Consider the following 25,796-nt stretch of genomic DNA (forward strand, 5'->3'; position numbering starts at 1 on the left):
ACTGTCGGTAGCAGTCACGGAATCCCCGGAGGGCTCCTGGAAAACCTGCAAGGCACGTCAAGCGTGGCGGTACACAGGATCACCATGAAGGACGATCAGCCGGTCAAACAGCGGTACTATTCGAAAAATCCAAAAATGCAGAGAAAATCCAACGCCAAAGTAGACGAGCTACTCGAAAAAAGCTGCATCGTACAGCTCACCAATAGTGAGGAAGAAGATCGGGAAATGGAGGCTGTGTGTGAATTTCAGGCAAGTTAACGTAAAGTCTGTGAAAGATGCATACCCAATTCCGATGATCAACTATATCCTGGACCAACTGCGGGAAGCTAAATACATTAGCAGCCTCGACCAAAAGGACGGGTACTGGCAGATACCGTTGGAGGCAGCCAGCAGGCAGTACACCGCATTTACAGTGCCCGGGAAAGGTCTGTTCCAATGGAAAGTTATACCTTCCGGTTTGCACCCGGCATCAGCAACATTCCAACGGGCGTTGGTCCAGGTTATAGGACCCAAAATGATGCCGCACGCCTTTGCGTATCTGGATGATATTATCGATATCGGACGGATGCTAGGAGAGCACATGCGAATCCTAAAGGAAGTGTTTAAAAGACTACAGGCGGCGAATCTGAAAGTAAACGCTGATAAGTTTAAATTCTTCAGGAAGAAACTTCAATACTTAGAGCATCGCATTACAGACCAGGGCATCTGGACGGCTTCGCAGAAGATATCCACCGGCAACTGTCAAGGAGCTGCTGCGGTATTTGGGAGTGGTATCTTGGTAATGGCGTTTTGTGCCAGATTTGGCCACGCTAGTGCATCCGCTGAACGCCCTTTTCCGAAATGGTTCTGAATGGGAATGAAACGGACCTTAAATGGGTCGGAGAAAATTTTCTCGGCCACTGAAAAGGAATGTTTAGCCATTGTGTGGGCCATAAGGAAATTAATGCCTTACCTGGAGGGATACCACTTCAAAGTGATAGCAGATCACATGGCCCTGAAGTGGTTGAATAGCATCGAGAGCTTGATGGGCACTGGAGCTGCAACAATACGACTTCGAAAACGAGTACAGGAAAGGCAAGCTGAATATTGTGGAGGACGCACTGTCAAGGCAGCCATTGCCGCAAACCTGCTTAAGGATAAAGACGAAGCTACCAGGTGAACCGAAGGAACAAGCCGAATGTAGCTGGATAAGGGACAAGAAGGGCAAGATAGCCCAGAACCCCCAAAAATATCCGAACTACTTAGTGAATGCCGAACGGCTGTACCGGCACATTCCTCACAGAGCGGCCAACAAGTATGTGATCGCATGGAAGCTACGCGTACCAACCGGATCAGGGCAGCGAGTCATTGATGGGAACCACGATATGCCGACGGCCGGACACATGGGAAGCCGGAAGACAATCACGAGGGTGGCAGCGAAGTACCATTGGCCGGGCATGCACCCCGACATCAGTCACATCATGTCACGTGGACATGGCCCGCGCCCGACGAGCCGGAGGAGGAGGCCAGGATGGGAGGTGGTCGAGGCCATCGATTGGCGCCGCCCACCGCTTGTGCACCCGCACAACGAGATGTAGTTTTGGGAAAGTCAAAACCTTTCGGGGAACTGTATGGGGAACGGAGTACAGTCTTATGCAGCCATCCATGGGAAAGATGAATTTCCTTCAGGGCGTTGTCTGAGAAAGTCTTCGGGAACATTTTAGGGAAAGTTGAAGTCTTTCGGGGAACTGTCTTGGGATCACGAGGAGTACGAGTTTGGCAGGGAATTTGAATGAACGAACATCAGGGGGTGGGAAAATCACCACTTTCGTCACGTTTCCGAAGAAAGGGTGAAATGTGAGAAGTCTTAAAACTCCCCACAAATCCCAATGCAGGGGAGCTGCATAGCATCAGCGAAGAGGCGAAAATGCCGGAGGAGCCAAGGGCAACAGGCAAACTGTAAACGACGGACCTTGGACCCGGGCGAAGCAGAGACACCGTGAATTAACGGTACCGAGCTGTACTTTGGACCCTCATACGGCAAGTGCAACAAGGTGGAACGGTAAATTGGCGGACTTCGGACCTGTAAAAAGAGGACGCACCGTGCGGCAGTGAACCTTGGACCCGATTACGCGAGCTGAAGGAGACCAGTAGCAAGATAATCAAGTGCCAAGTCTACAAGGCTGAGGCTACAATGTTGAGATCCAACGGGTGCTAGGTCGTGGTTGAATCGAACTCAAAAAGTCCTTGCGAGGAGTCTGCGATAAAAGTGGCTGAACGATGGGGCAGAAGCCATTTCTACCTGGTAGGCGATACACCTTGCCGACACAATCCAGACCGATCTTAGGGAGCCTGCGATGAAGGTGGCTAGGCGAAGAGGCAGAACCTAGTCCTACCTACTACCTACTAGGCAAAAAACCTTGCCGGTCCCGACAGTGAGGAGCGCTGCCGCTGAAGGAGCCACGACGCATAGGACGACAACAAGTAGCAGGAGTAACCGCATTAGCGGAAGCGCCGCGAGGCTATATTTAAAACTTCAAAATTCAGTATATAAAAATATCTTGGGAACTAAAAATCATGAGAGAGCATTCAAAGCATTCAAAATTCACGACAGACCAATATACGGGAAACAATATCCCTATGCTCTATCTGTCAAATATCCGCTTCCAAAAAATATGTTGGGAAACTAAAAGTTTTCTAGGCATTACAGGCTGTTATAGAAATTTATTTTTAAATTAAGCTTTTAAAGCCTAAACCTCATCAAAAAGAGTGTCAACAAAAATGTTAATTCTGTATCATGGCTCGGCGATTAAAGCTTTTAACGAGCTCAAAGAAAATCTCATTGCCCAAGTAGAAATGGTTCAACCGGAAGATAATAAAGAATGTACCTTGACCATCGATGCTTCGGACGTCGCAATTGATGCAGTTTCATCTCAAGAAGGTAAACAATTTGTTTTATTTAAAAACCTTGACCAAAGCAGACCAAGTTTATGCAACTAATAAGAAACCGTTCATCAACCATTATCTTTTGCAATCTCCGATAAAAATCCTAAAATCGAAATGAAACGCTGGTACTCCTTCATAGAAAGTTTCACTCCAAAAGTAATTTATAAACCAGGTAAAACTAAAGTAGTTGCTGATGCATTATCACGAATTCAGATTAACAATTTGTCCGATAGAGATCTGTCAGAACAATCATATGTATGATTTGATGTATGTATGTTTTTAATACAATTCAAAGATCTCTAAAAGAAAATTTCATGAATAAATTCCTTTATATGAGAAAATTCCTTCAATATGTAGATGATGAGGAAGACCTAAAATAATAGAAGAAACTCACAGTAGAGCTCATCAGGGACTCGACGAAAATTATAAACAAATCAGTAGATTGTATTATTGGCCGAACTTATTTACAAAATTAAAATAATATATATTAAATTTTAAAATTTGCAATAAAAACAAATATATCAAACATTCAAATAAAATTAAATTGGAGAAGCTCCAATCCCAAATAGAGAAGGCGAAAATTTACACATTGATATATATTGTGCACAAACAACCTGTTCAAAATTTTTAAAAGTAAAAGAAATACAAAATAAATTAAGCATCGAAAAGAAAGAAATAGAACTTCTTCAACAATTTTCACAAGTCAAAGTATTAATGACCGAGATTAACCTCGGTCCAATTTTAATCTTTTGCACACAGGCGCGGCTTAACTTTACATAACGCAGACCCGAGGCAAATTCTACATTTACAGAATAAGCTCGATGCATAAAAGAAGAATTTAATTTAACCGACTATTCCGAAACAGTAATATGAGCCACTCAAGAATATAATCAGTTCATTCATTCTACACAGAACCAAATAACCCTTTGACGTACTATATTATAAAATAGGTCCCGATAATATTCCTGAAATTTAAAAAAATACACAAGTGAAAATGTTTGAGACACATAATGATAACAGAAAAGAAAAGGGATATCATAATTTCGACAGGAAGTTTATAAAAAGAAACACGAGGATATGAGCACCTCAGGTGCTCATACTACACCCTATTTTATCCTATCACGAGTATCTTTTATTCAAGACAATAAAGACGTGTTGACGTACGATTCTTACGCAGATTTAAACTAGAGAACTTATTTAGTTTTTATAAAGAAATAAAAAAATTGGAATCAGATAATATAAGAAGGGCTACTAATAAAAGGTCACCATGGGAAATTATTTATAACATAGAAGTAATTTAATTAATTTTACTACAGTTAATATCAACTAGATCAAAATCCGGATTATGATGATTTCATTAAAGTACAGTAATCGTACACAATGACGATATCATCAAATATTAAAACAAGAGCAAAAACCAGTAATTATTGCTGACTTAATGGATGTCTCTGTTTATAAGGGACAGTCGGTACGAGCCCAGCAGAAAATTGATTTTATGCCACAAGAAAGTCCTGACAACGAAGATTATGACTTCATTGCTCAGGCAAGTCCTACTGAAATAGAGAATGACCTAGAAGACTCCTACAATTTTTTAGCGTAAAGTCCCTGCTTCCTTACATTACACTTACGGAAGCAGGACGAGTAATAAAATTATTACTAGATACAGGCACCTCGAAGAATTACATTAGTCCACTCCCGGGGCTGAAAGGCGTCGTGGCAGCGGACTGTAAATTTAATTTATAGCTTTACCAAAGTAAATATAAAAAGCATTGTTTCTGTGTTCAATACAAAAACATCCTTTTTCCTTCTTAGCGTTCTTAAGGACTGATGCAGAAGTTAAACAACTTTTTGCAGAGGGCGTAATTAGGCCATCCGAATCTCCATATAACAACCCTACTTGCGTTATGGACAAAAAAGGTACTGACCAAATTGGGGTCAAAAAGTAGCAATTAGTAATCGAATTAAGGAAATTAAACTAAAAAACTACAGATGATAGATACACCATCCGTACAATTTCGACAATACTGTCATATATGGGCGAATCAACAGTCTTCACAACACTCGACCTTAAGTCAGACTTTCACCAAATAGAGCTGGCAGAAACGGACCGAGAAAAAACGGCCTTTTCAATAAACAACGGTAAATACGAAATCTATAGATTGCCGTTCGGGCTTAAAAACGCCTCAAGCATTTTTCAGAGAGCCATCGATGATGTATTAAGGGATGAAAAATCAAAGATATGCTATGTGTATGTCGATGATCTTATAATATTCTCAAAAACTAAGGAGGACCATGTTAAAGACGTGGACTGGGTCCTAACAAAACTTTTAGAAGCAGGCATGAGACTATCCCAAGAAAAATCTAAGTTCTTCAAAAAGAGCGTTGAGTTCTTGGGATTCATAGTATCACAAGGGGGGCTCCGAACTTCACCTGAAAAGGTCAAGGCCATCACACATTTTCCCCCACCTAAAACGCATTTCGACCATAGATTATTTTGTAAGGATGCGATTGCTCGGGTAGGCGTCTTAGTCAACCCAGGATGCTCCTCAGATAAATTTATAATCTGTTGAGACAGTTGAAGACGGGAGTATCGGTCAAAGATTTAGGACACTCTCGTGAAGCTTGGGAATTCTAGCAGGGATTTCTACCCGTAGCCGCATGGAAAATCTAGCTAAAAAAAAACTACCATGCCCGCGTATCCGCAGGAACTTATGACCAACACTGACACCCTGCCCCGCGTATCCGCAGGGACTTATGACCAACACATCCAGAGAACCTAAAACACATTCATTTTTCACAGTCTAACAATTGGTTAATTTATTATATCCTCGCATAACCACTCGCACTCGGTCCCTGCCGCGTTGTCCCTAACCGCACTCCTCTCACCTCGTTTCACTCGGCCAGGTTGCCGCTGTTGTCGTTATTGGGTGAGTGCGGGTCCCACGCACTGGGTTGGCCGGCCGCTGCTACTCCGTTTGCAGCGTGGTTGGTGCGGATCGTCACGGAATGCGGCAGGTGGTACGGACGGCACCCGGCCGCCGTCGTTCCCGGTAAAATCGAGAATGACGCCGACTTATTCCGCGTGGATCTCAATTTACCCGGTCCAGTGTGACCGTTCATTCTTTTCCAGAAAATCCCTTTAGATCGTGGTTTCTTCGGAGTGGTAGCCCTGTTGTGTGGTTGCCGGACCGAGTGTTCTGTGAAACTGGCTATTCTAGCTATTTGCTATTTACAAATAAGAACGCGATTATTCTATGGGCCGTAGGCTAAACTTATAATTATAAATCCCTTCTAGTGATTACATGGGTCGTGAGTATATATATATATATATATGTACATAAAAGAAAGAATAAAAAATGTGATTCCTCACAATTTCTAGGGTTAGATAGCTACTTTAGGTGCTCTATCACGAATGGAAAAATCGGAAAAACAAGAAAATACCAGTCAAGGAAAATCGACATCAAAATTAACAAGGAACAAAAGGAAAAATTGGACAGGCTGAGAGAAATCCTAGCATAACAAGATATTTTACTCTCGTACCCAGACTATAACAGACCTTTTTATTTGACAACAGATGCGACAGGCTTTAGTTTGGGAGTAGTTCTATCTTAGGATGGACGACCGATCACGATGATATCACGTGCCCTACGAGATAATGAAATAAATTTTGCAACCAACGAGCGAGAGCTTTGAAAAATCTCCGGAATTACTTATACGGGGTATAAGGTTTACAGATCTTCATCGACCACCAGCCCCTCATCTTCGCCGTCCCAGATAAAAACCCTAGCTCAAAATTGAAGCACTGGAACGGAAATATTGACGATCACGGCGCAAAGCTGGTTTATAAACCATACAAAGAAAATCTTGTGGCAGACGGAGAAGGAAATAGTTCATCCATAGACACACTCATCTTGCTTAAAAGAAAAGATAGACACAAAAAAATAGCTGACCGAGAAAATTTGCTTAATACTTTACAAGATGTAGTTAATGCTAAAGTAGTAAATGCAATACTAGTTAGCTAGTAGAATTATTTCCAAGCACATCGTTCAAACATGCGAAAAACCTTGTGCAAGACATAACGAATACGAACGAACAAAGAGAAATTGTTATAACAGAACACAACAGGGCCCACCGCAGCTCAGGAAAACGTAAAACAAGTCTTTAGGGACTATTTTTTCCCAAAAGGCTTCGGTTAGCAACAGAAATAACCTCGAATTGCAAAACCGTGTTCCATGGCGAAGTACATTCTCTATCCATCTAAACAGGCGATAGGACAAACACCGATACCTGCCTCTGTGGGAAAAATTCTCCCTTTTTTTACATGCGCAGATAAGTTATCTAAACTCGCCACAGTGCAGGCCATTGCATCGAGGACTATTGTAGATGTAGAAGCACACGTATTAAATATAGTAAATTTTTTCCAAAGATAAAAACCATCTGTTGCAAAAATGAAACATCTTTAAGCTCCGAATCTATAAAATCATTTATATTAACTAACTTCAATATCTCTGTTTCCAACGGGCCACCTCTACACAGCACCTCAAACGGCCAGGTAGAAAAGCCCGATGCCTTAAATTAGAAAAAAAAACTTGAACGACACTACTGCACTACTGAACTAATTCATTTGGCCACTAACAAATATAATAGGTCAATACACTCAGTAACCAATGAAAAACCCATTGAAATAATACACTCAAAGTCTGCGGTATTCGAGGGAACAATTAGAAAGCAAATTCAAAAATCCCAAGAATAATCTTTTAACCAAATAAAGAAAGATAGGACATACAAGGACAAGGTTTTCCTAAAAACAAATAAACTCCTAGAAAACAAGCTCTCGCCGCTATGTTCAGAAGATATTATTGAAGAAGATTTTAAAGAAAGAAATACTCCTTTTAGAAATGATTTTTGGCAAGAAATAGAATCGTTATTACGGACCTAGAAAACATTCTCATTGGGCTAACCCTGGCAAAATTAAATATTGTAAGTCCGGCAATCCTAGATAGCACCGACATTGGCGAATTTAAGGACAAACAGCCTATTTACATTAGTTAAGTAGAATTACGGGACGTATCTAGTATAAGCGCTTTCCAAAATTCTGAAATCCTCCACTTTCTTATTAAATTTCCAAATACTAAGATCGTTTGTAAGAAAATAACTACCCACCACAAGAAGATCCTGGACTTTAAAAAATAGAATCATAGTCGCTGGGTGCTTAGCACGAAACCTCAATATCGGCTACTACAAGACGACTGCCGGCGCCACCCTCTGCAACAAATCGTTACTGGAACCATTGCGCACTTCTCGACGCTCCCAGGACACCTTGACCCAGTCACCATAGTGGAACAACGATGCCACGATGACCAAGCAAAGAACACTATAATTCAGAAGTGGTAACTGAACCTAACCAAGTTATATTGGAATAGGAAAATATCTGTTAACATGGCTTCACGCATTAATCTCGGCGAACTCAAATTAATGGAAATCAAAAGTTTCTGGGAAAAACTTGGCTTATCCACAAAGGGAAACAAAGCCGCACTAATTGCGCAGTTAAGTGCTGTACTACCGTCTGAAATTGCTCCGGAGTTGTATTACGAAAAGGTGAAGTCTACGAAAGGTGGAGGCGAAATTGGTGTTGAGATGGCTGTCGCCAATGCAGCCAACAACAACAACGAAGAACAAATCGGAGAGATGGCTTTCGCCAATGCAGCCAACAACAACAACGAAGAACAAAGCGAGGAAGAAGATGAAGACGTTTTCGGCAACGAACTTAAACTTGTCGAGACAATTGATCGTGGTGGCGTTCAACTTTCAGGAAACGGCGTTCAACTTCCAGGAACCGGCGTTCAACCGAGTACTTCAACCTTCGGCGTTCAACCGAGTACTTCAACCTTCGGTGTTCAACCAAGTACTTCAACCTTTGGCGTTCAACGTAGTCCAGCTAGCAACACACTGGCCGAATCGGGTGGCAACGCTGCGGGAATGGAACAGGCGATGCAAAATTTACGTTTCGAAAATGTGGACCGTCTTTCCAAGCCAGAAATGAACTTGAACACCGTGAAAGAGCTACTCCCAGAATTCAACGGCGATGGAAAAATAAACGAATGGTTGCTGTTGGTAAAAAATGTTCGTGATGTGTTCAAAGTCAGTGATGACGTCATGCGTCCATTAATTTGCTCACGCTTAAAGGGCAAGGCTAATTTTTGGCTGTTATCTCGCCCATCACTGTTGTCTGGGAGTATCGACTTGATTCTGGCACAACTATTATTGATTCTGGCACAAAAATTATTTTTGGAACCAAGGATAACGTCCTGGAAATGCGACACAAGTTTGAAAACCGCCAGTGGCAATTCGGTGAGAAGTTTGCCAACTACTACTTTGACAAACTTACTCTGGCAGAAAACATCACTATGAAATAGTGCAGTACTTGATAGATGGCATACAAAATGTACAACTTAAAAACCAAGCGAAACTACTACGTTTTGCAGTGCCTGCTGATGTATTGGAAGCCTTTCAAGATGTAGAGAAACCCAGAGCTCCGGTACATCAAAATAGGACGCAAGGAAAGTCTTCATCAAACCCTGCGACCCCGGAACAGAGGGTCATCAAATGCTTTAACTGCCACAGTCTTGGCCACCTGGCTAAGAAATGCCGCAAGCCAGTACGGGCTGATGGAGCTTGCTATGCCTGTGGAGAAGTTGGACACTTGGCTAGAGAGTGTTTATTGTACAAGAAAAAAGAAACTGGCAACGAATATGTAAGACATTTTAGAGTTCAATTTAAAAATACGATACATAATTCTAATAAATTTTATTCCATAGAGTGCCTCATAGATTCGGGAAGCCCCGTCTCATTTCTACAGAAGTCAGTAGTTCCCAGTAACGTAATCATTGATAAGAACAAGTTGAATAATACATTCTTCGGAATAAACGATAGTAAACTAAATGTATTTGGAAAAACAGTTTGCCTAATTAAAAGTTCAAATAAAAACGTATTGATTGAATTACTGGTTGTAACTGATGAATCTGTAAGGTACTCAATGGTAGTAGGACGCGATTTTTTAAATCTAAGTAATTTTTAGCTCGTACAAATAGTTAACGATGCTAACCAATTATCTGTTAAGCCAGTGGGCATACATTTAGTGGAAAAGTGCGAAAGTGATTTATCAAACAAATTAGATTTCAATGTAGAGAAACAGGTAGATGTAGAGAAAAGAGTAGAGAAATCGAACAAGCCCAAGGTAGCGAAATGTTTAGAAATTATATCGAATATTAGTGTTGAGGCCGATGAAGCTATAGATGACGAAGCTGAAATAAAAATTTTTTTCGAAACTTGATTTGAAAAACGGATTTCATCATGTGTTCATGGATGATAATTCTGTTAGGTATACATCTTTTACCACCCCACTAGGGCAGTTTGAATTTCTAAGAATGCCGTTTGGCTTGACGAATGCACCACCAACATTCCAAAGATTTATTAACAAGATATTTGCCGATTTGGTGCGACCGGGAAAAGTTGTGTACTATCTTGATGACATTATGATAGCTACGAAGAGTTTGTTTGAGCATTTCGAAATTTTAAAAGAAGTTTTGAAACGTATAGTTGAAAACAAATTAAAACTTAGACTGATTAATGTGAATTCTTGCAATCATCCATTGATTACTTGAGATATACAGTCAATGGAGATGGGATAAAAGCGAACGAAACGGGTTTAGAAGCAATTAGGTCAATTAGCCACTTAACGATTTAACCAGAAAAGACAAGAAGTTTGTTTTTAATACAGAAGAACTAGATGCGTTCACTATACTTAAGGAAAAGTTAATTGAAGCTCAAATTTTAGCAATATATGATCCAAGAGATGAGACAGAGTTGCACTGTGATGCATTAGGTTATGGCGCAATATTATTACAAAGGAAAAGGGATAACAAATTTCACCCTGTCTTTTATTTTTCGAAACGTACAACCGGTGTGGAGTCAGGGTACCACAGCTTCGAGTTGCAATAATAAACACATTAAAAAGATTTCGAGTTTATGTACAAGGAATTAGATTCAAAATTGTGACTGATTGCAATTCGTTAACTTTAACTTTAAATAAAACTTCAAAACTATGACTACGAGCTTGAGCACAGATCGGGAAAAGAATACAACATGTGGACGCACTGAGTCGAAGTAATAGTATTCATGTAAATCAAACAGTACTTTCGAAGAAAATCTAATTATATGTCAAGGAAGAGAGGAAAATATAAATAGAGTTAAAGAAATGTTATTAAATCAAGAGGATGAGCACTATGAACTACGAAATGGTGTCCTGTATAAAAAAAGTAACGATAAGCTACTGTTTTTGTGTTCCACCATGACAAAATGGGGCATGTAGGAATTGACAAAGTAACGGACCTCATAAGTAAGACTTATTGGTTTCCAGGTATAAGAAAGAAAGTTGAGATTCACATAAAGAACTGCCTAAAGTGTAAAGCATTTTCTAATAAAACAGGTAAAGCTGAGGGTTTTTTACATCCTATTCCGAAAGGTACAAGTCCGTTTGAAGTTATTCATATTGATTACTATGGTCCTATAAATAGTAAGGAAACGAATAAAAATCACATACTAGTAAAATTGACGCATGTACAAAATTCACCAGATTATATCCAACCAAAACAACTGGTTCCAAGGAAGCAATAGAAGCGTTACAAAACTATTTCAGATCGTACAGTAGACCTAAAAACATAATATCTGATCGAGGCAGCTGTTTTACGTCAAAGGAATTTGAGGAGTTGGTTGAAAAAAACAATGTAAGGCATGTTAAAATAGCAACAGCTTCGCCACAAGCTAACGGGCAAATAGAAAGAGTGAATAGAGATTTAGGTCCAATGATAGCAAAGTTAACCGACGTAGAGAATAATCAACCATGGCACAAAGTTTTAGACAAAGAAGAGTTTACAATGAATAACACAAAAAACCGAAGTTTGAATCAATACTCAAGTGTAATGTAGTTTGGGGTTAGACAGAGGGGTAGTTATATTGATAGTTTAGGAGAACATTTTTTCGATGAAAGTCAAGAAATTTTGCACAAAGACATAAACGAAATACGACTACAAGCTAATATATGCCAGAAAAAAGCGCAAGGATATAACAAAAACTATGTTGATTCAAAATAACAAAAACCGCAACTATTTTCGGAAGGAGATTATGTTGTTGTTCGAAATTTTAACTCGCAGCAAGGCATGTCCAGTAAGTTAATTCCCAAATTCAAAGGGCCTTATGTTGTGTCCGAGGTGTTAGATAATGATATGTACTTTACTTTAGACGTAGAGAACTTTCAGCAGTCACAAGTGCCATATTCGGGTATATGGGCGGTGCATAATATGAAACCCTGGCTTAATGGAAAAGACAAAGTTGATGTTAATGATAGTCTATATATAAAAGATAAGGAAATTGATCCTGTTGATGAAACTAGCAATACAAATACAATTATTGTAAATAAAAACAAAAATAATAGTAAAACAAGAAAGAAAGCAAACTTCGGCAAGCCGAAGTACATATACCCTTGCAGCTATTGCAAGAATTAAACATTTTTGAAAACTAGTTGGTTTTGGCAACCTTTCCAAAGTATATTAATTGTTAACCGGCTCGAGGTCACGATGTTGAGAAAATAACAAAATTTTTAAATTTTGGTTATTTGTCAATATATTTCGGATGCTCTTCGGCAACCGTCTTCAGGACAACTATAAAATAATAACAACGATTTTTATATTCTTTACAAACAGAAAACAATTTACATTTGACATACATTTAATTTACACGTCTGCGTCCGGTGACGTGGAGTTGTTAACTAATTTTTTTCTTGCCTAGTAAATGTCTATATAAATGCGCAATTGTCAGTGTCCGTTTTGTAGTTCCTCCCTATGTCTGTAGATGTTTTTATGATATGTAGCATTTCTATGGTGAATCGTGTGGCATAGTGTTGTTCTTGTGATAAGATACTCGCCTCTTCGAAGTTCGGAGAGTGATTATTCTTGGCACAGTGGGACATGAGTGCTGTTTTTTGCGCGTTCGTATGGTGTCTAGCTTTGAAGTCCGATTTATGCTGTGCTAGTCTAGTTTTTACGTGGGGTTGTTTACTAATTTTTCCTTCCCTAGTAAATGTCTATATAAATGAGCGCTATTGTCAGTGTCCGTTTTGTAGTTCATCCATATACAGACATACGGATGAACTACAAAAGGGGTGTTTCTATGATATGCAGCATTTCTATGGTGAATCAGACAAAGGTAACAAAACGGTAGCTATGAACAAAGATGACTACAACCAAAAAATGAAGGACATATTAAAGGATATGAACATATACAGGACATTAAGGAAAGACCCCACCTCTAGACTACAAACAAAAAATAACGAAATAGTGGACAAACTATCAAAAATGGAACTTATCTCCAGGATCGAAAGAAATAAGTTGACAACCACCACAGCATTACCACCACGTTTGGCAAAGTGTTGTTCTTGTGATAAGATACTCGCCTCTTCGAATTTCGGAGAGTGATTATTCTTGGCACAGTGAGACATGAGTGCTGTTTTTGGCGCGATCGTATGGTGTCTAGCTTTGAAGTCCGATTTATGCTGTGCTGGTATAGTTTTTAGTTTCGATTTTGTTGTTCCTATATATATCATGTTGCATATTTCGTTGTTGCTGCCGTTACACGGTATTTTATATATCACGTCTTTTTTGTTAATTTCATTTATCTTAGATTTTGTTCTGTTGTATATAGATTTTAATGTGTGGTCCGGCTTATGTTTTCTTTGTCGTAGCATTCCGATTTCGATACACGTTCGGATAATGGCGGGACATTGACATTGACATATATTTTGTGTTTTTATTGCTTTTAACGCTGTTTTGTTTTGTTGTTTTGTGTTCCGATAATAATGTTTTTATTATGTGTTTTGGGAAATCATTGTCTGTTAACATTGATTTTATCTCCTGAGTCGTCTCTTCGTGGTATTCAGTGTCTGAAATTTTGAGCATTCTCTGTAAACAGCTTCTAGCTGTATTTATTATCATTTGTTTTAGGTGTTTGGAGTTAAAATTGATGATTCGTCCGGACGCAATTGGTTTCTTGTACCATTTTAATTTTAATTTGTTTTCACGTCTAATTATTACTGAGTCCAAATAAGCTAATTGTTCGTTTTCTTCTAGTTCCATTGTAATTTTTATATTATTGGCGAAAGAGTTGAGCACGGTCAGTGTAGTTTTAATGTCATCTTGAATGATTGCGAACAGGTCATCTACGTATTTTGTCAGTAATCTTCGTCGTCTTTGTTTTTTTTTAACGTGTTGTCCAGGACAGTTTCCATTACAATATCTGCAATATCTTTTAAATGTGTATAAAAATGTTTTTCAAATTTGAAATATCTGTTTTCTTGAATACACAATTTTATTATGTCCATAAATATTGTCTGCGGTATTTTACTGTGTTTTTGTATTATTGTCCATTTGTTTTTAATTATATCCAGGGCTAGATCTGTCGGTATACTCGGAGATAATGAAATTACGTCAAATGAAATTAATCTTTCATCGTCGCCAATATATGTATTGTTGATTTTGTCTTTGATTTCTTCTGAATTTTTGAGGTTATATTTGGAGTCTATTGTTATGTTTTTTAATATGTCAATTATGTATTTGCATAGTGCATAGGATGGTGATCCGATGGAGGAGCAGATTGGTCGTAGAGGGGTTCCTTCTTTATGAAATTTGGGTAGTCCATATATTCGTGGTGGTAATGCTGTGGTGGTTGTCAACTTATTTCTTTCGATCCCTGAGATAAGTTCCATTTTTGATAGTTTGTCCTCTATTTCGTTATTTTTTGTTTGTAGTCTAGAGGTGGGGTCTTTCCTTAATGTCCTGTATGTGTTCATATCCTTTAATATGTCCTTCATTTTTTGGTTGTAGTCATCTTTGTTCATAGCTACCGTTTTGTTATTTTTGTCTGAGGTCAATATTAAAATGTCGTCATTTTCTCTAAGAAATCTCCTTGTTTGTCCCACTGGGTCTAGTATTGAGAATTGCAAAAGCGGAAAAATTGAAACAATTTTGGAAGCTAGCTTATTCAATAATATGAATGACGGTATAACTAAATACATTCACTGTAGTACCCAATAAACAAATAACCACAGTGTAGTGTATACAAACAACCGACTTAGTTATTATAGAGGCAATGGTAGAGGAAACTGTCGAGGTAATTTCATACGCGCTAGAAATAACTTCTACCAGGGAAATTATCGAGCTAGAGGCCAATATTACTAATATTATAATAATCGAGGAAATTATGGCCAAGGCCAATATCAAAACCCGAGTTACTATAAAAACCAAAACCAACATAATAACAGCGGAAACTAAAGAGGTTCTTTCCGAAATAACTCAAATAATAGAGGAAACTCAAATGCTCAAGTCAGACCTATTGAAGCAGAACATTAAAACTAAAAAACACGAAGCGACTATATATAAAATATATCTTAGTCTCAACATTTATAAAAAAAAAGAACTATCACACTTAACTTCCTTAACCCTTTTAATAGGTACAGGAGCTGATTACTCTTAAATCAAAAGGCTTAACATTTATAGAAATACAGACTGGAAAATTTATAATCCCTTTCAAATTCCAAATAGTTAATGACGACTTTCCAATACACTGTGAACAGATCATGACTGGTTAATAGCTGAACCCGAAAACTTCGATCAAGAGATCAAAATTCAATAGACTATAATCCAATAATTCCTGCTCGATCTGAAGTCGAAAGACGGGAAGAAAAGCAAGATGGGCGTTAGAACTCCAGCAATATCAATACGACGTCCAGTATATAAAGACTTTAGCGGATCACGACAGAAAACCATCAGTGCAAGTGGATTCAGCGCAAACTACAGGACATCAAGTATAACCCACAGAAGTTTCCTGATCGAGCACGGAGAGCTGTATCGCCACTTCGGACATCACCCCGACGACCAGGACTACATACCATGAAAACTATGTGTGCCAAGCGAGCATCGCCAACGAGTTTTACAAGAATGCCATGACGCGCCCACAGCAGGCCATTTGGGAGTACGAAAGACCATTCCCCGTATCTTTCAGAAATATTACTGGCCTGGCATGTTCCGCGATGTCGGAGCCTATGTACGAAAATGTGTCTTATGCCAAAAGTTTAAAGCAGACCAACGAAGACAAGCCGGCATGATGCTCACGAGACAGACCGAGGAACCATTTGCAGTACTATGTGCAGACTTCGTAGGCCCGCTGCCCCGTTTCAAGCAAGGGAACAACAACATGTTACTTGTCTTCTTCGATGCGTTCACTAAATGGATTTAACTGATCCCTCTACGCAAAGCAAACTCGGCGTATCTGACTCGAGCCTTTCGGGAGCGAATACGAGGTCACTTCGAAGCACCAAAGAAAATGGTGTGCGGCACCCAGCTCACAAGCAAAGCGTTTCGACCACTTACGAGAGATCTACAGCATCGTCCAGAGTAACATACAAAGAGCCAGCAAGGATCAGGGTCGTCAGTACAATCTCCGCCGCAGGGAGTGGCGTCCAGCCATAGGATCTTTTGTTTTGGTGCGACAACACCAACTTTCAAAGGCTTCCGATTGATTCGTGGCTAAATTAGCGACAAAGTTTGATGGACCATATAAAGTCGTGGCCTTCACCTCTTCCAATATCTTTCGGTTACGCCTCCCCGGCGAACGAAAGGGGCGGTTAGCCAATATTGCAGATTTAAAAGCTTTCCATTCTCCATCCAGCAAATCCGAAGACGATGACCCCGAAGAGGCAAGAAACCTGCCTTCCCGTTCCAGCCGAATGAGACGACACGACGACGCCAAGTATCAACGAGGGGTTATTAGAAGAATAAACCACTAAACTATGTAAACAATCATTGTTAGCTTTTAAGACTTTATTCACCGTAAGGAGACTTTAATATTTATTTATATATATATATAAATAAATATTAAATATTATATATATAATATAGGTACACCCTTATTATAAATATTCTGCAGTAAGCTACCATGAACCAAGTGACCTTTGCCGTGACAACGACGGTGACACTACTCCGCCACGAGCTCCGTCACCAAAGCCCCGAGATCCGCGCCTGCGCCCCGGGACGGGATACCCAAAGCGTACGAAGACGAAGCCACCAAGTGCCAGGTCATCTAGTGAGTCGGACGCAGCTCACGAACGCGCGAACTCCATCCCTCTTCAACACGATGAGGGAATTTCTCACCTTCGCCGTCCTGCCACACCACGCTATGCCCCATCCCCGGAGGTATATGTTGCGAATGACAGCGACGACGAGCGAACCAGCGGAGGACGCGACGTATCGAGCAATGACGGGACCGTCTACGGAGGTGTTTCGCCTCGTTACTGGGACGAACCACGCTATGTGTCCCAGCATTCTGGATGACAGTGACAGTCCTCAGGCTGACGATGAGGGAGCCAGTGGCGGACGCGACCCGCCGAGCGACGACGGAACGGGCTACGGAGGCGTTCCGCATCGCCGCCCTGCTATTGACAACTCCGCCATGCGCCACTGTCAGCGCTACGCTGCCCACTGGGCACCCAACCACCGGCATGGCGCGTCAGTCAGAGCGCACACACTCCGCTTCTGACGCCGCCCTTGACCTGACACCCTCATCAAAGGAACCCCAGGCAGCCTACAGCTCCGCGTTGCACGCTGAAGAACCGGCCACCCATGACACCCTTTTCTGAAAAGGCAACCACGCCGTTTTCAACCAGCTACCTGCTACCATCAGGATGCTGCGAGCAGAAAGCCCCTATGCCGTCCGTCATCTGGATCACACAGGATCGTCCGACACGGCTAGTGGAAAAAGCATGGTCTGGTCGTCCCAATCCAGCGACTCCGACGAAGACAACGTCGCCATATTTCAACGCAGCCGCAGGAGGAAACGCAGCCAGCAATCCGAACAGCAGCAGGCAGTGGGGACCATCAAGAGGACCCTCCGTAACCGAACTCCTTCGGACACCAGCGCCAACGCACTAGAGCTGGGGATCTCCGACGAGGCAACGGTCGCCTTGATGGCCGAACTCCCACCAGAGGTCGAGAGCATGGTGCTAGACTGGATGACGGATGGAGACGGACCAGCTGCTCCACTAGTGCAGAGCTCGGATCAATCGCTGGACGAAATCCGTCTAGACCTCACGGAGAAGTGGACCTGCAACACGCCTGAGCGCTGCAGGCTACCGACTCCAACGCCCCGAGGAAAGCTACCGGGTCACCAGTCGAACAAAAGCACCATTTGGATCATGTTCGACCCCCCGAAGTAGGAAGGGGGTGTGACGCATCGTTCCACGTCGCACACAAGTTTAATTTAGTTATTTTTTTATCGACTACTTTGTAAAATATTATGTTAGGTTATTAATATAATAAAAACACCCGTGGAGCATTTTTTGTTGTTACAATCGCATATCGCCTGATAAGCCAACATACGTGAATAAGGTTAAAATCTAAGCTTAAGAGTTGCCAATTACTTCGCGCCTGACCAACGTCACCATATCGTAAGACCTTGCCAGACCATTATCGATGGTCGTAGTGGGTACTCGATGCTTGAAGGGGTGGCAACCTAGAAAGAAACCGGTGAAATGTTAAATCGGAATGCTACGACAAAGAAAACATAAGTATTGCACATAAACCGGATCACACATTAAAATCTATATATAACAGAACAAAATCAAAGATAAATGAAATTGACAAAAAAGACATGATATATAAAATACTGTGCAACGGCAACAACAACGAAATATGCAACATGATATATATAGGAACAACAAAATCGAAACTAAAAACTATACCAGCACAGCATAAATCGGACTTCAAAGCTAGACACCATACGATCGCGCCAAAAACAGCACTCATGTCTCACTGTGCCAAGAATAATCACTCTCCGTACTTCGAAGAGGCGAGTATCTTATCACAAGAACAATACTATGCCAAACGATTCACCATAGAAATGTTAAATATCATAAAAACACCTACAGACATTCGGATGAACTACAAAACGGACACTGACAATTGCGCTCATTTATATAGACATTTACTAGGGAAGAAAAAAATTAGTTAACAACTCCACGTCACCGGAAGCAGACGTGTAAATTAAATGTATGTCAAATGTAAATTGTTTTCTGTTTGTTAAGAATATAAAAATCATTGTTATTATTTTGTAGTTGTCTGAAGAGCATCCGAAATATATTGACAAATAACCAAAATTAAAAAATTGTGTTATATTTTCAACATCCTGACCTCGAGCCGGTTAACAATTAATATACTTTGGAAAGGTCGCCAAAAATGTTTAATTCTTGCAATAGCTGCAAGGGTATATGAACTTCGGCTTGCCGAAGTTTGCTTTCTTTCTTGTTTTTAATTATATTCAGGGCTAGATCGGTCGGTATACTCGGAAATAATTAAATTACGTCAAATGAAATTAATCTTTAACCGTCGTCAATATATGTGTTGTTGATTTTGTCTTTGAATTCTTCTGAATTTTTGATGTTATATTTGGAGTCTATTATTATGTTTTTTAGTATGTCAATTATGTATTTGCATAATGCATAGGATGGTGATCCGATGGAGGAGCAGATTGGTCGTAGAGGGGTTCCTTCATTATGAATTTTGGGTAGTCCATATATTCGTGGTGGTAATGCTGTGGTGGTTGTCAACTTATTTATTTCGATCCTGGAGAAAAGTTCCATTTTTGATAGTTTGTCAACTATTTCGTTATTTTTTGTTTGTAGTCTAAAGGTGGGGTCTTTCCTTAATGTCCTGTATGTGTTCATATCCTTTAATATGTCCTTCATTTTTTGGTTGAAGTCATCTTTGTTGATAGCAACCGTTTTGTTACCTTTGTCTGATTCACCATTGAAATGCTACATATCATAAAAACGGACACTGACAATTGCGCTTATTTATATAGACATTTACTAAGGAAGGAAAAATTTGTAAACAACCGGACGCAGACGTGTTAATTAAGTGTATGTCAAATGTACATTTTTTTCTGTTTGTTAAGAATATTAAAATCGTTGCTATTATTTTGTAGTTGTCCTGAAGATGGTTACCGAAGAGTATCCGAAAAATATTGACAAATAACCAAAATTAAAAAATTGTGTTATTTTTTCAACATCCTGATCTCGAGCCGGTTAACAAGTAATACATTTTTGAAAACATTAAAATAATGATTTACTTGCGTATATGTCTAAAAACATTGAAGCTATGATGATTTGCAGTTCAATAATTAGTTATTTTATATTTTTTTATTATTTCTATGGGAGCTATATGATATAGGCGTCCGATTTTGATAAAATTTAAACCGTAATTCTGAAATATTTAACCATTCCTATATGTCGAAGAACTAAAAAGAAATTTAAAAAAAAGCAAAGTTATAATTTTTTTATTTATTTTTTCGATTGTTACTATGGGAGCTATATGCTATAGGCGTCCGATCCGGCTCGTTCCGACTTATATACTACCTGCAATAGAAATACAACTTTTGGGAAAGTGTCATGCAGATAGCTTTAAAACTGAGAGACTAGTTTGCGTAGAAACGGACGGACAGACTGACAGACTGACAGACGGACGGACAGACGGACATAGCTAGATCGACTAGTCTCCTTCACTGCGTTGCAAACTTCTGACTGAAATTATAATACCTTCTGCAAGGTTATAAAAACAGCAAAGTTCAAATTTTTTAAAGTTATTTTTTCGATTGTTCCTATGGGAGCTATATGCTAAATAGCTTTAAAACTGAGAGACTAGTTTGCGCAGAAACGGACGGACAGACAGACAGACTGACAGACGTGCAGACTGACAGACGAGTCGACGAACAGACGGACGGACTGACTGACAGACGGACATGGCTAGATCGCCTGGTCTAGTGATGCTGATCAAGAAAATATATACTTTATAGGGTCGGAAATGTCTCCTTCACTGCGTTGCGAACTTCTGACTGAAATTATAATACACTCTGCAAGGGTAAAAACATAGAAGTAAACGACAATTGTAAAGTAAATAAATATGGCCAAAGTAGCATTGTTACTAGAAGTAAGTCAACGAGTATCGGGAGATCCTCATAGTCAGGACGGCCGATTTGTAGTAATAAGAACTAAACGCAACTACTCTTAATAAACATGGCCAAAGTAGTTTTAAGTTATATAGTTAAGTTATATTTTAAAGTGTGTGTAACCCTGGCTATATTTTGTGTGTGGCTATCCCTGGTTTGTAAAAGTATCGATGTGTTTTGCATCCCTAAAAAAAGACGCTCGAAGAAGAGAGCGAGGCATTCGAAAAAAGCGTGGCCGGTGCGTCCAACGAAAAAGCTGAATAAAAGATAATTAAATTAAAGCAGAACAAAGAACACTATACCGGTAACATATTCCGATGAGGAATAGCCCTCAACAATACCTGGTGCATAAACCAATTTGGAAGCTCGATGCAAAAACCTGCTGTATCGGCTATAACCATAGTCAACATCACAGCTCACCAAACCCGACTTAGTCTCCCATTTCTTCATGAGCTAAGTCTGAGCAACCTCCACCACATCGGGACCCTCAGAGAGAATCTTACATTGGGGTCCTTCCCCAGCAGCTCCTTCGCATTACTTGCTGCCTTTCTACTATGCTCTACCGTTTGGCTAGGCCATCATTACCTGAAACGCCAGGCCAAAAACGGACAGCGATGCAGAACGAGCGGACGAGCCGGGACGACGATTATTTGAAGGAGGGAGAAGTTAACACACGCGATTCACATGCAATTATCCGGTGGCCAACACACGCAACATTGGATCTGCTGACCGCGCATACCGAGTGCAACTGCCCCGGGTCCAGCCAAAACACTTGCGCAGCAAGCGATCGCCGTGGCCAGATATCAGGTGCTGACACGGCACCTTAGCGACTACTCTGCAACGACCAGCACAAAATCAAGATAAGATATATTTAAGTTTATAATGAGCAAATCTTGAATCTGCTTAAAAGGCAGTCCGAAATAAACAAAGCCTGAAGGAAAATTACCGAAATAGGTGGCAGAAATTTCTCAAACAAGGAAGTAGAGGGTATAATCGAGTTAAAAATAGAATTTATAGCAAATCATACCTTTTTAATTAAGCGTGGTCCAGTAGACCATGAATATTATGCAAAAAAGACGTATGATCAGATATTGTGGACAATTAATCAATTAAAGATCGACTATGAGACTCTTAAAAAGGGCAGAGGTTAAAAAATAGCATAGACAAAGAAAATTTAAGCAGCTTAAGGAATGAAACTTTCCAAGAAACGTTCAAATCCAGAAAAGAGAAACTCTGCGAATTCCTTAGCGACTGAAATAAATGAACAAATTAAGGAGAAAGAAGTAAGTAATTTGGAGGTGGTGGGAAAAATAGAAAACACGTCAAGCCTACCGAATATTGAGAGGCCCATATTTAACGGTGGCGCAAAAAATTATTTCAAGAATTGTAAGTCGATTTAATACATACAAGGGAGAATCTAAGTATTTCCCTTAAATTTAATTATTTAAAATCGACTTTAAAAAGTAAAGCAGCTTAATTAATGGAAGCTTAAATTTTAGATATTTATTCTGTCAGGCAATTAAACAATTTTATTGACAAAATAAATGAAGCGAAACACATTTTAAAATTGAAGGCCAATCTGTCCGACAAAGTTGATGTGATATTTAATCATCTAGTGATTAAAAAGTTTAACACTCAGACTATTGAACTTTATGACAGTCATACTAAAAAAATTGAAATTTTTGGAGCAGTGGCTGTGTTTGTTTTGCTCGATTAAGGATGAAAAGCCTGTACAAAATATTTAGTTGCAATGTAAGCACATTGTGTACTAACAAATGTCCCATTTGCAATGGTAGGGGAAACAGCATATTTCGATGTCAGAAATTTAAGTCGTTAAATCCAATTGAGACAATGGATTATTTAAAGAAATCACACACGAACCACATGATTTTATCCAAAATGTTCGCCAATAAAAGAAGAAAATATTCAACTTCAAAAACAAAACACACTAAATAAATTTATAGAGATCTAATATTTTTTAAAAAAATTTGATATTCAACTTCAAAAACAAAACACACCAAATAAATTGATTGAGATCTAATATATTTAATATATTTTTTTTCACCAAAATTAAATAATAAATACTTGAAATAAAACATTTAAGAAGTTCTTGATCAAAGACCTCAGTACCCATGAATACCTTTTAACAATAATAACTCATGAATGGGAACGACAACTACGTTTCATCGGATGTGAAAAATTTAGATAAATATAAAAAAAAATTGTAAAAATAAAAATCAAAAGACATCAACTAGAACAGAGTTAGGAACATAACGAAGAAGACCGCCACCCATCGACAAGTAGGGCCGCGAATATTCGAAACGCCGTTTCCGACACAACGAACTCAGAAGTTCAACAGACAGTTTAAATGCAGGCAGAGAAAATTGCAAATATGGAGGCCGCCATAGCCGGCGCACTCCAAAGGCAGCAGGCACAAATTTATGAAAAATAAGCCACAATTATGGGGGAATTCTTTACTTAAAGATAAAACTCCAAAAATCAAAACAATCCAGGAGATTTAAATTATACCGGAGAAGGAATGTAGCGAACCCCTTAATATGGTTAAATCGGTTCCAGAATTCGACGGGAAGCAGGAAATTTATGTTTCCTGACGACAGGCCGTCACTGCTAACGACCAAATTTTTTGACCAAAACCCATTTTTTAAAAGTCTTAAATGTTGCAAATTAAAAATTAGTTAACAACTCCACTTCACCGGAAGCAGACGTGTAAATTAAATGTATGTCAAATGTAAATTGTTTTCTGTTTGTTAAGAATATAAAAATCATTGTTATTATTTTGTAGTTGTCTGAAGAGCATCCGAAATATATTGACAAATAACCAAAATTAAAAAATTGTGTTATTTTTTCAACATCCTGACCTCGAGCCGGTTAACAATTAATATACTTTGGAAAGGTCGCCAAAACCAACTAGTTTTCAAAAATGTTTAATTCTTGCAATAGCTGCAAGGGTATATGAACTTCGGCTTGCCGAAGTTTGCTTTCTTTCTTGTTTTTAATTATATCCAGGGCTAGATCGGTCGGTATACTCGGAAATAATTAAATTACGTCAAATGAAATTAATCTTTAATCGTCGTCAATATATGTGTTGTTGATTTTGTCTTTGAATTCTTCTGAATTTTTGATGTTATATTTGGAGTCTATTATTATGTTTTTTAGTATGTCAATTATGTATTTGCATAATGCATAGGATGGTGATCCGATGGAGGAGCAGATTGGTCGTAGAGGGGTTCCTTCATTATGAATTTTGGGTAGTCCATATATTCGTGGTGGTAATGCTGTGGTGGTTGTCAACTTATTTATTTCGATCCTGGAGAAAAGTTCCATTTTTGATAGTTTGTCAACTATTTCGTTATTTTTTGTTTGTAGTCTAAAGGTGGGGTCTTTCCTTAATGTCCTGTATGTGTTCATATCCTTTAATATGTCCTTCATTTTTTGGTTGAAGTCATCTTTGTTGATAGCAACCGTTTTGTTACCTTTGTCTGATTCACCATTGAAATGCTACATATCATAAAAACGGACACTGACAATTGCGCTTATTTATATAGACATTTACTAAGGAAGGAAAAATTTGTTAACAACCGGACGCAGACGTGTTAATTAAGTGTATGTCAAATGTACAATTTTTTCTGTTTGTTAAGAATATTAAAATCGTTGCTATTATTTTGTAGTTGTCCTGAAGATGGTTACCGAAGAGTATCCGAAAAATATTGACAAATAACCAAAATTAAAAAATTGTGTTATTTTTTCAACATCCTGATCTCGAGCCGGTTAACAAGTAATACATTTTTGAAAACATTGATTTACTTGCGTATATGTCTAAAAACATTGAAGCTATGATGATTTGCAGTTCAATAATTAGTTATTTTATATTTTTTTTATTATTTCTATGGGAGCTATATGATATAGGCGTCCGATTTTGATAAAATTTAAACCGTAATTCTGAAATATTTAACCATTCCTATATGTCGAAGAACTAAAAAGAAATTTAAAAAAAAGCAAAGTTATAATTTTTTTATTTATTTTTTCGATTGTTACTATGGGAGCTATATGCTATAGGCGTCCGATCCGGCTCGTTCCGACTTATATACTACCTGCAATAGAAATACAACTTTTGGGAAAGTGTCATGCAGATAGCTTTAAAACTGAGAGACTAGTTTGCGTAGAAACGGACAGACTGACAGACTGACAGACGGACGGACAGACGGAAATAGCTAGATCGACTAGTCTAGTGATGCTGATCAAGAATATATATACTCTATAGGGTCGGAAATGTCTCCTTCACTGCGTTGCAAACTTCTGACTGAAATTATAATACCCTCTGCAAGGGTATAAAAACAGCAAAGTTCAAATTTTTTAAAGTTATTTTTTCGATTGTTCCTATGGGAGCTATATGCTATATAGCTTTAAAACTGAGAGACTAGTTTGCGCAGAAACGGACGGACAGACAGACAGACAGACAGACTGACAGACGTGCAGACTGACAGACGAGTCGACGAACAGACGGACGGACTGACTGACAGACGGACATGGCTAGATCGCCTGGTCTATTGATGCTGATCAAGAAAATATATACTTTATAGGGTCAGAAATGTCTCCTTCACTGCGTTGCGAACTTCTGACTGAAATTATAATACACTCTGCAAGGGTAAAAACATAGAAGTAAACGACAATTGTAAAGTAAATAAATATGGCCAAAGTAGCATTGTTACTAGAAGTAAGTCAACGAGTATCGGGAGATCCTC

At 39.1% G+C, this 25,796-nt stretch overlaps 1 protein-coding gene across 10 annotated transcripts in view; it reads left to right on the top strand.

Moving 5' to 3' along the window:
• The first annotated feature begins 2,522 nt into the window (after window positions 1-2,522).
• LOC108135457 (vesicular glutamate transporter 1) overlaps window positions 2,523-25,796 on the top strand; it is a 102,355-nt gene continuing 79,081 nt past the window's right edge. For 5 of the 10 annotated variants that reach the window (XR_005977827.1, XR_005977826.1, XR_005977829.1 and 2 more), the window contains exon 1: window positions 2,721-2,920. Coding sequence is in view for 5 of the 10 variants with exons in the window: in XM_041710066.1 (XP_041566000.1) it covers window positions 2,761-2,920 (160 nt within the window). In the remaining 5 variants the exon portion in view is untranslated. Of the gene's footprint in view, window positions 2,921-25,796 lie in introns of all 10 variants that reach the window. The other 5 variants (XM_041710066.1, XM_041710064.1, XM_041710063.1 and 2 more) reach the window with 5 other exon arrangements.

Source organism: Drosophila elegans, unplaced genomic scaffold (assembly GCF_018152505.1).
Source record: "Drosophila elegans isolate 14027-0461.03 unplaced genomic scaffold, ASM1815250v1 contig_748, whole genome shotgun sequence".
In the NCBI taxonomy this organism is placed as follows: Eukaryota; Metazoa; Arthropoda; class Insecta; order Diptera; family Drosophilidae; genus Drosophila; species Drosophila elegans.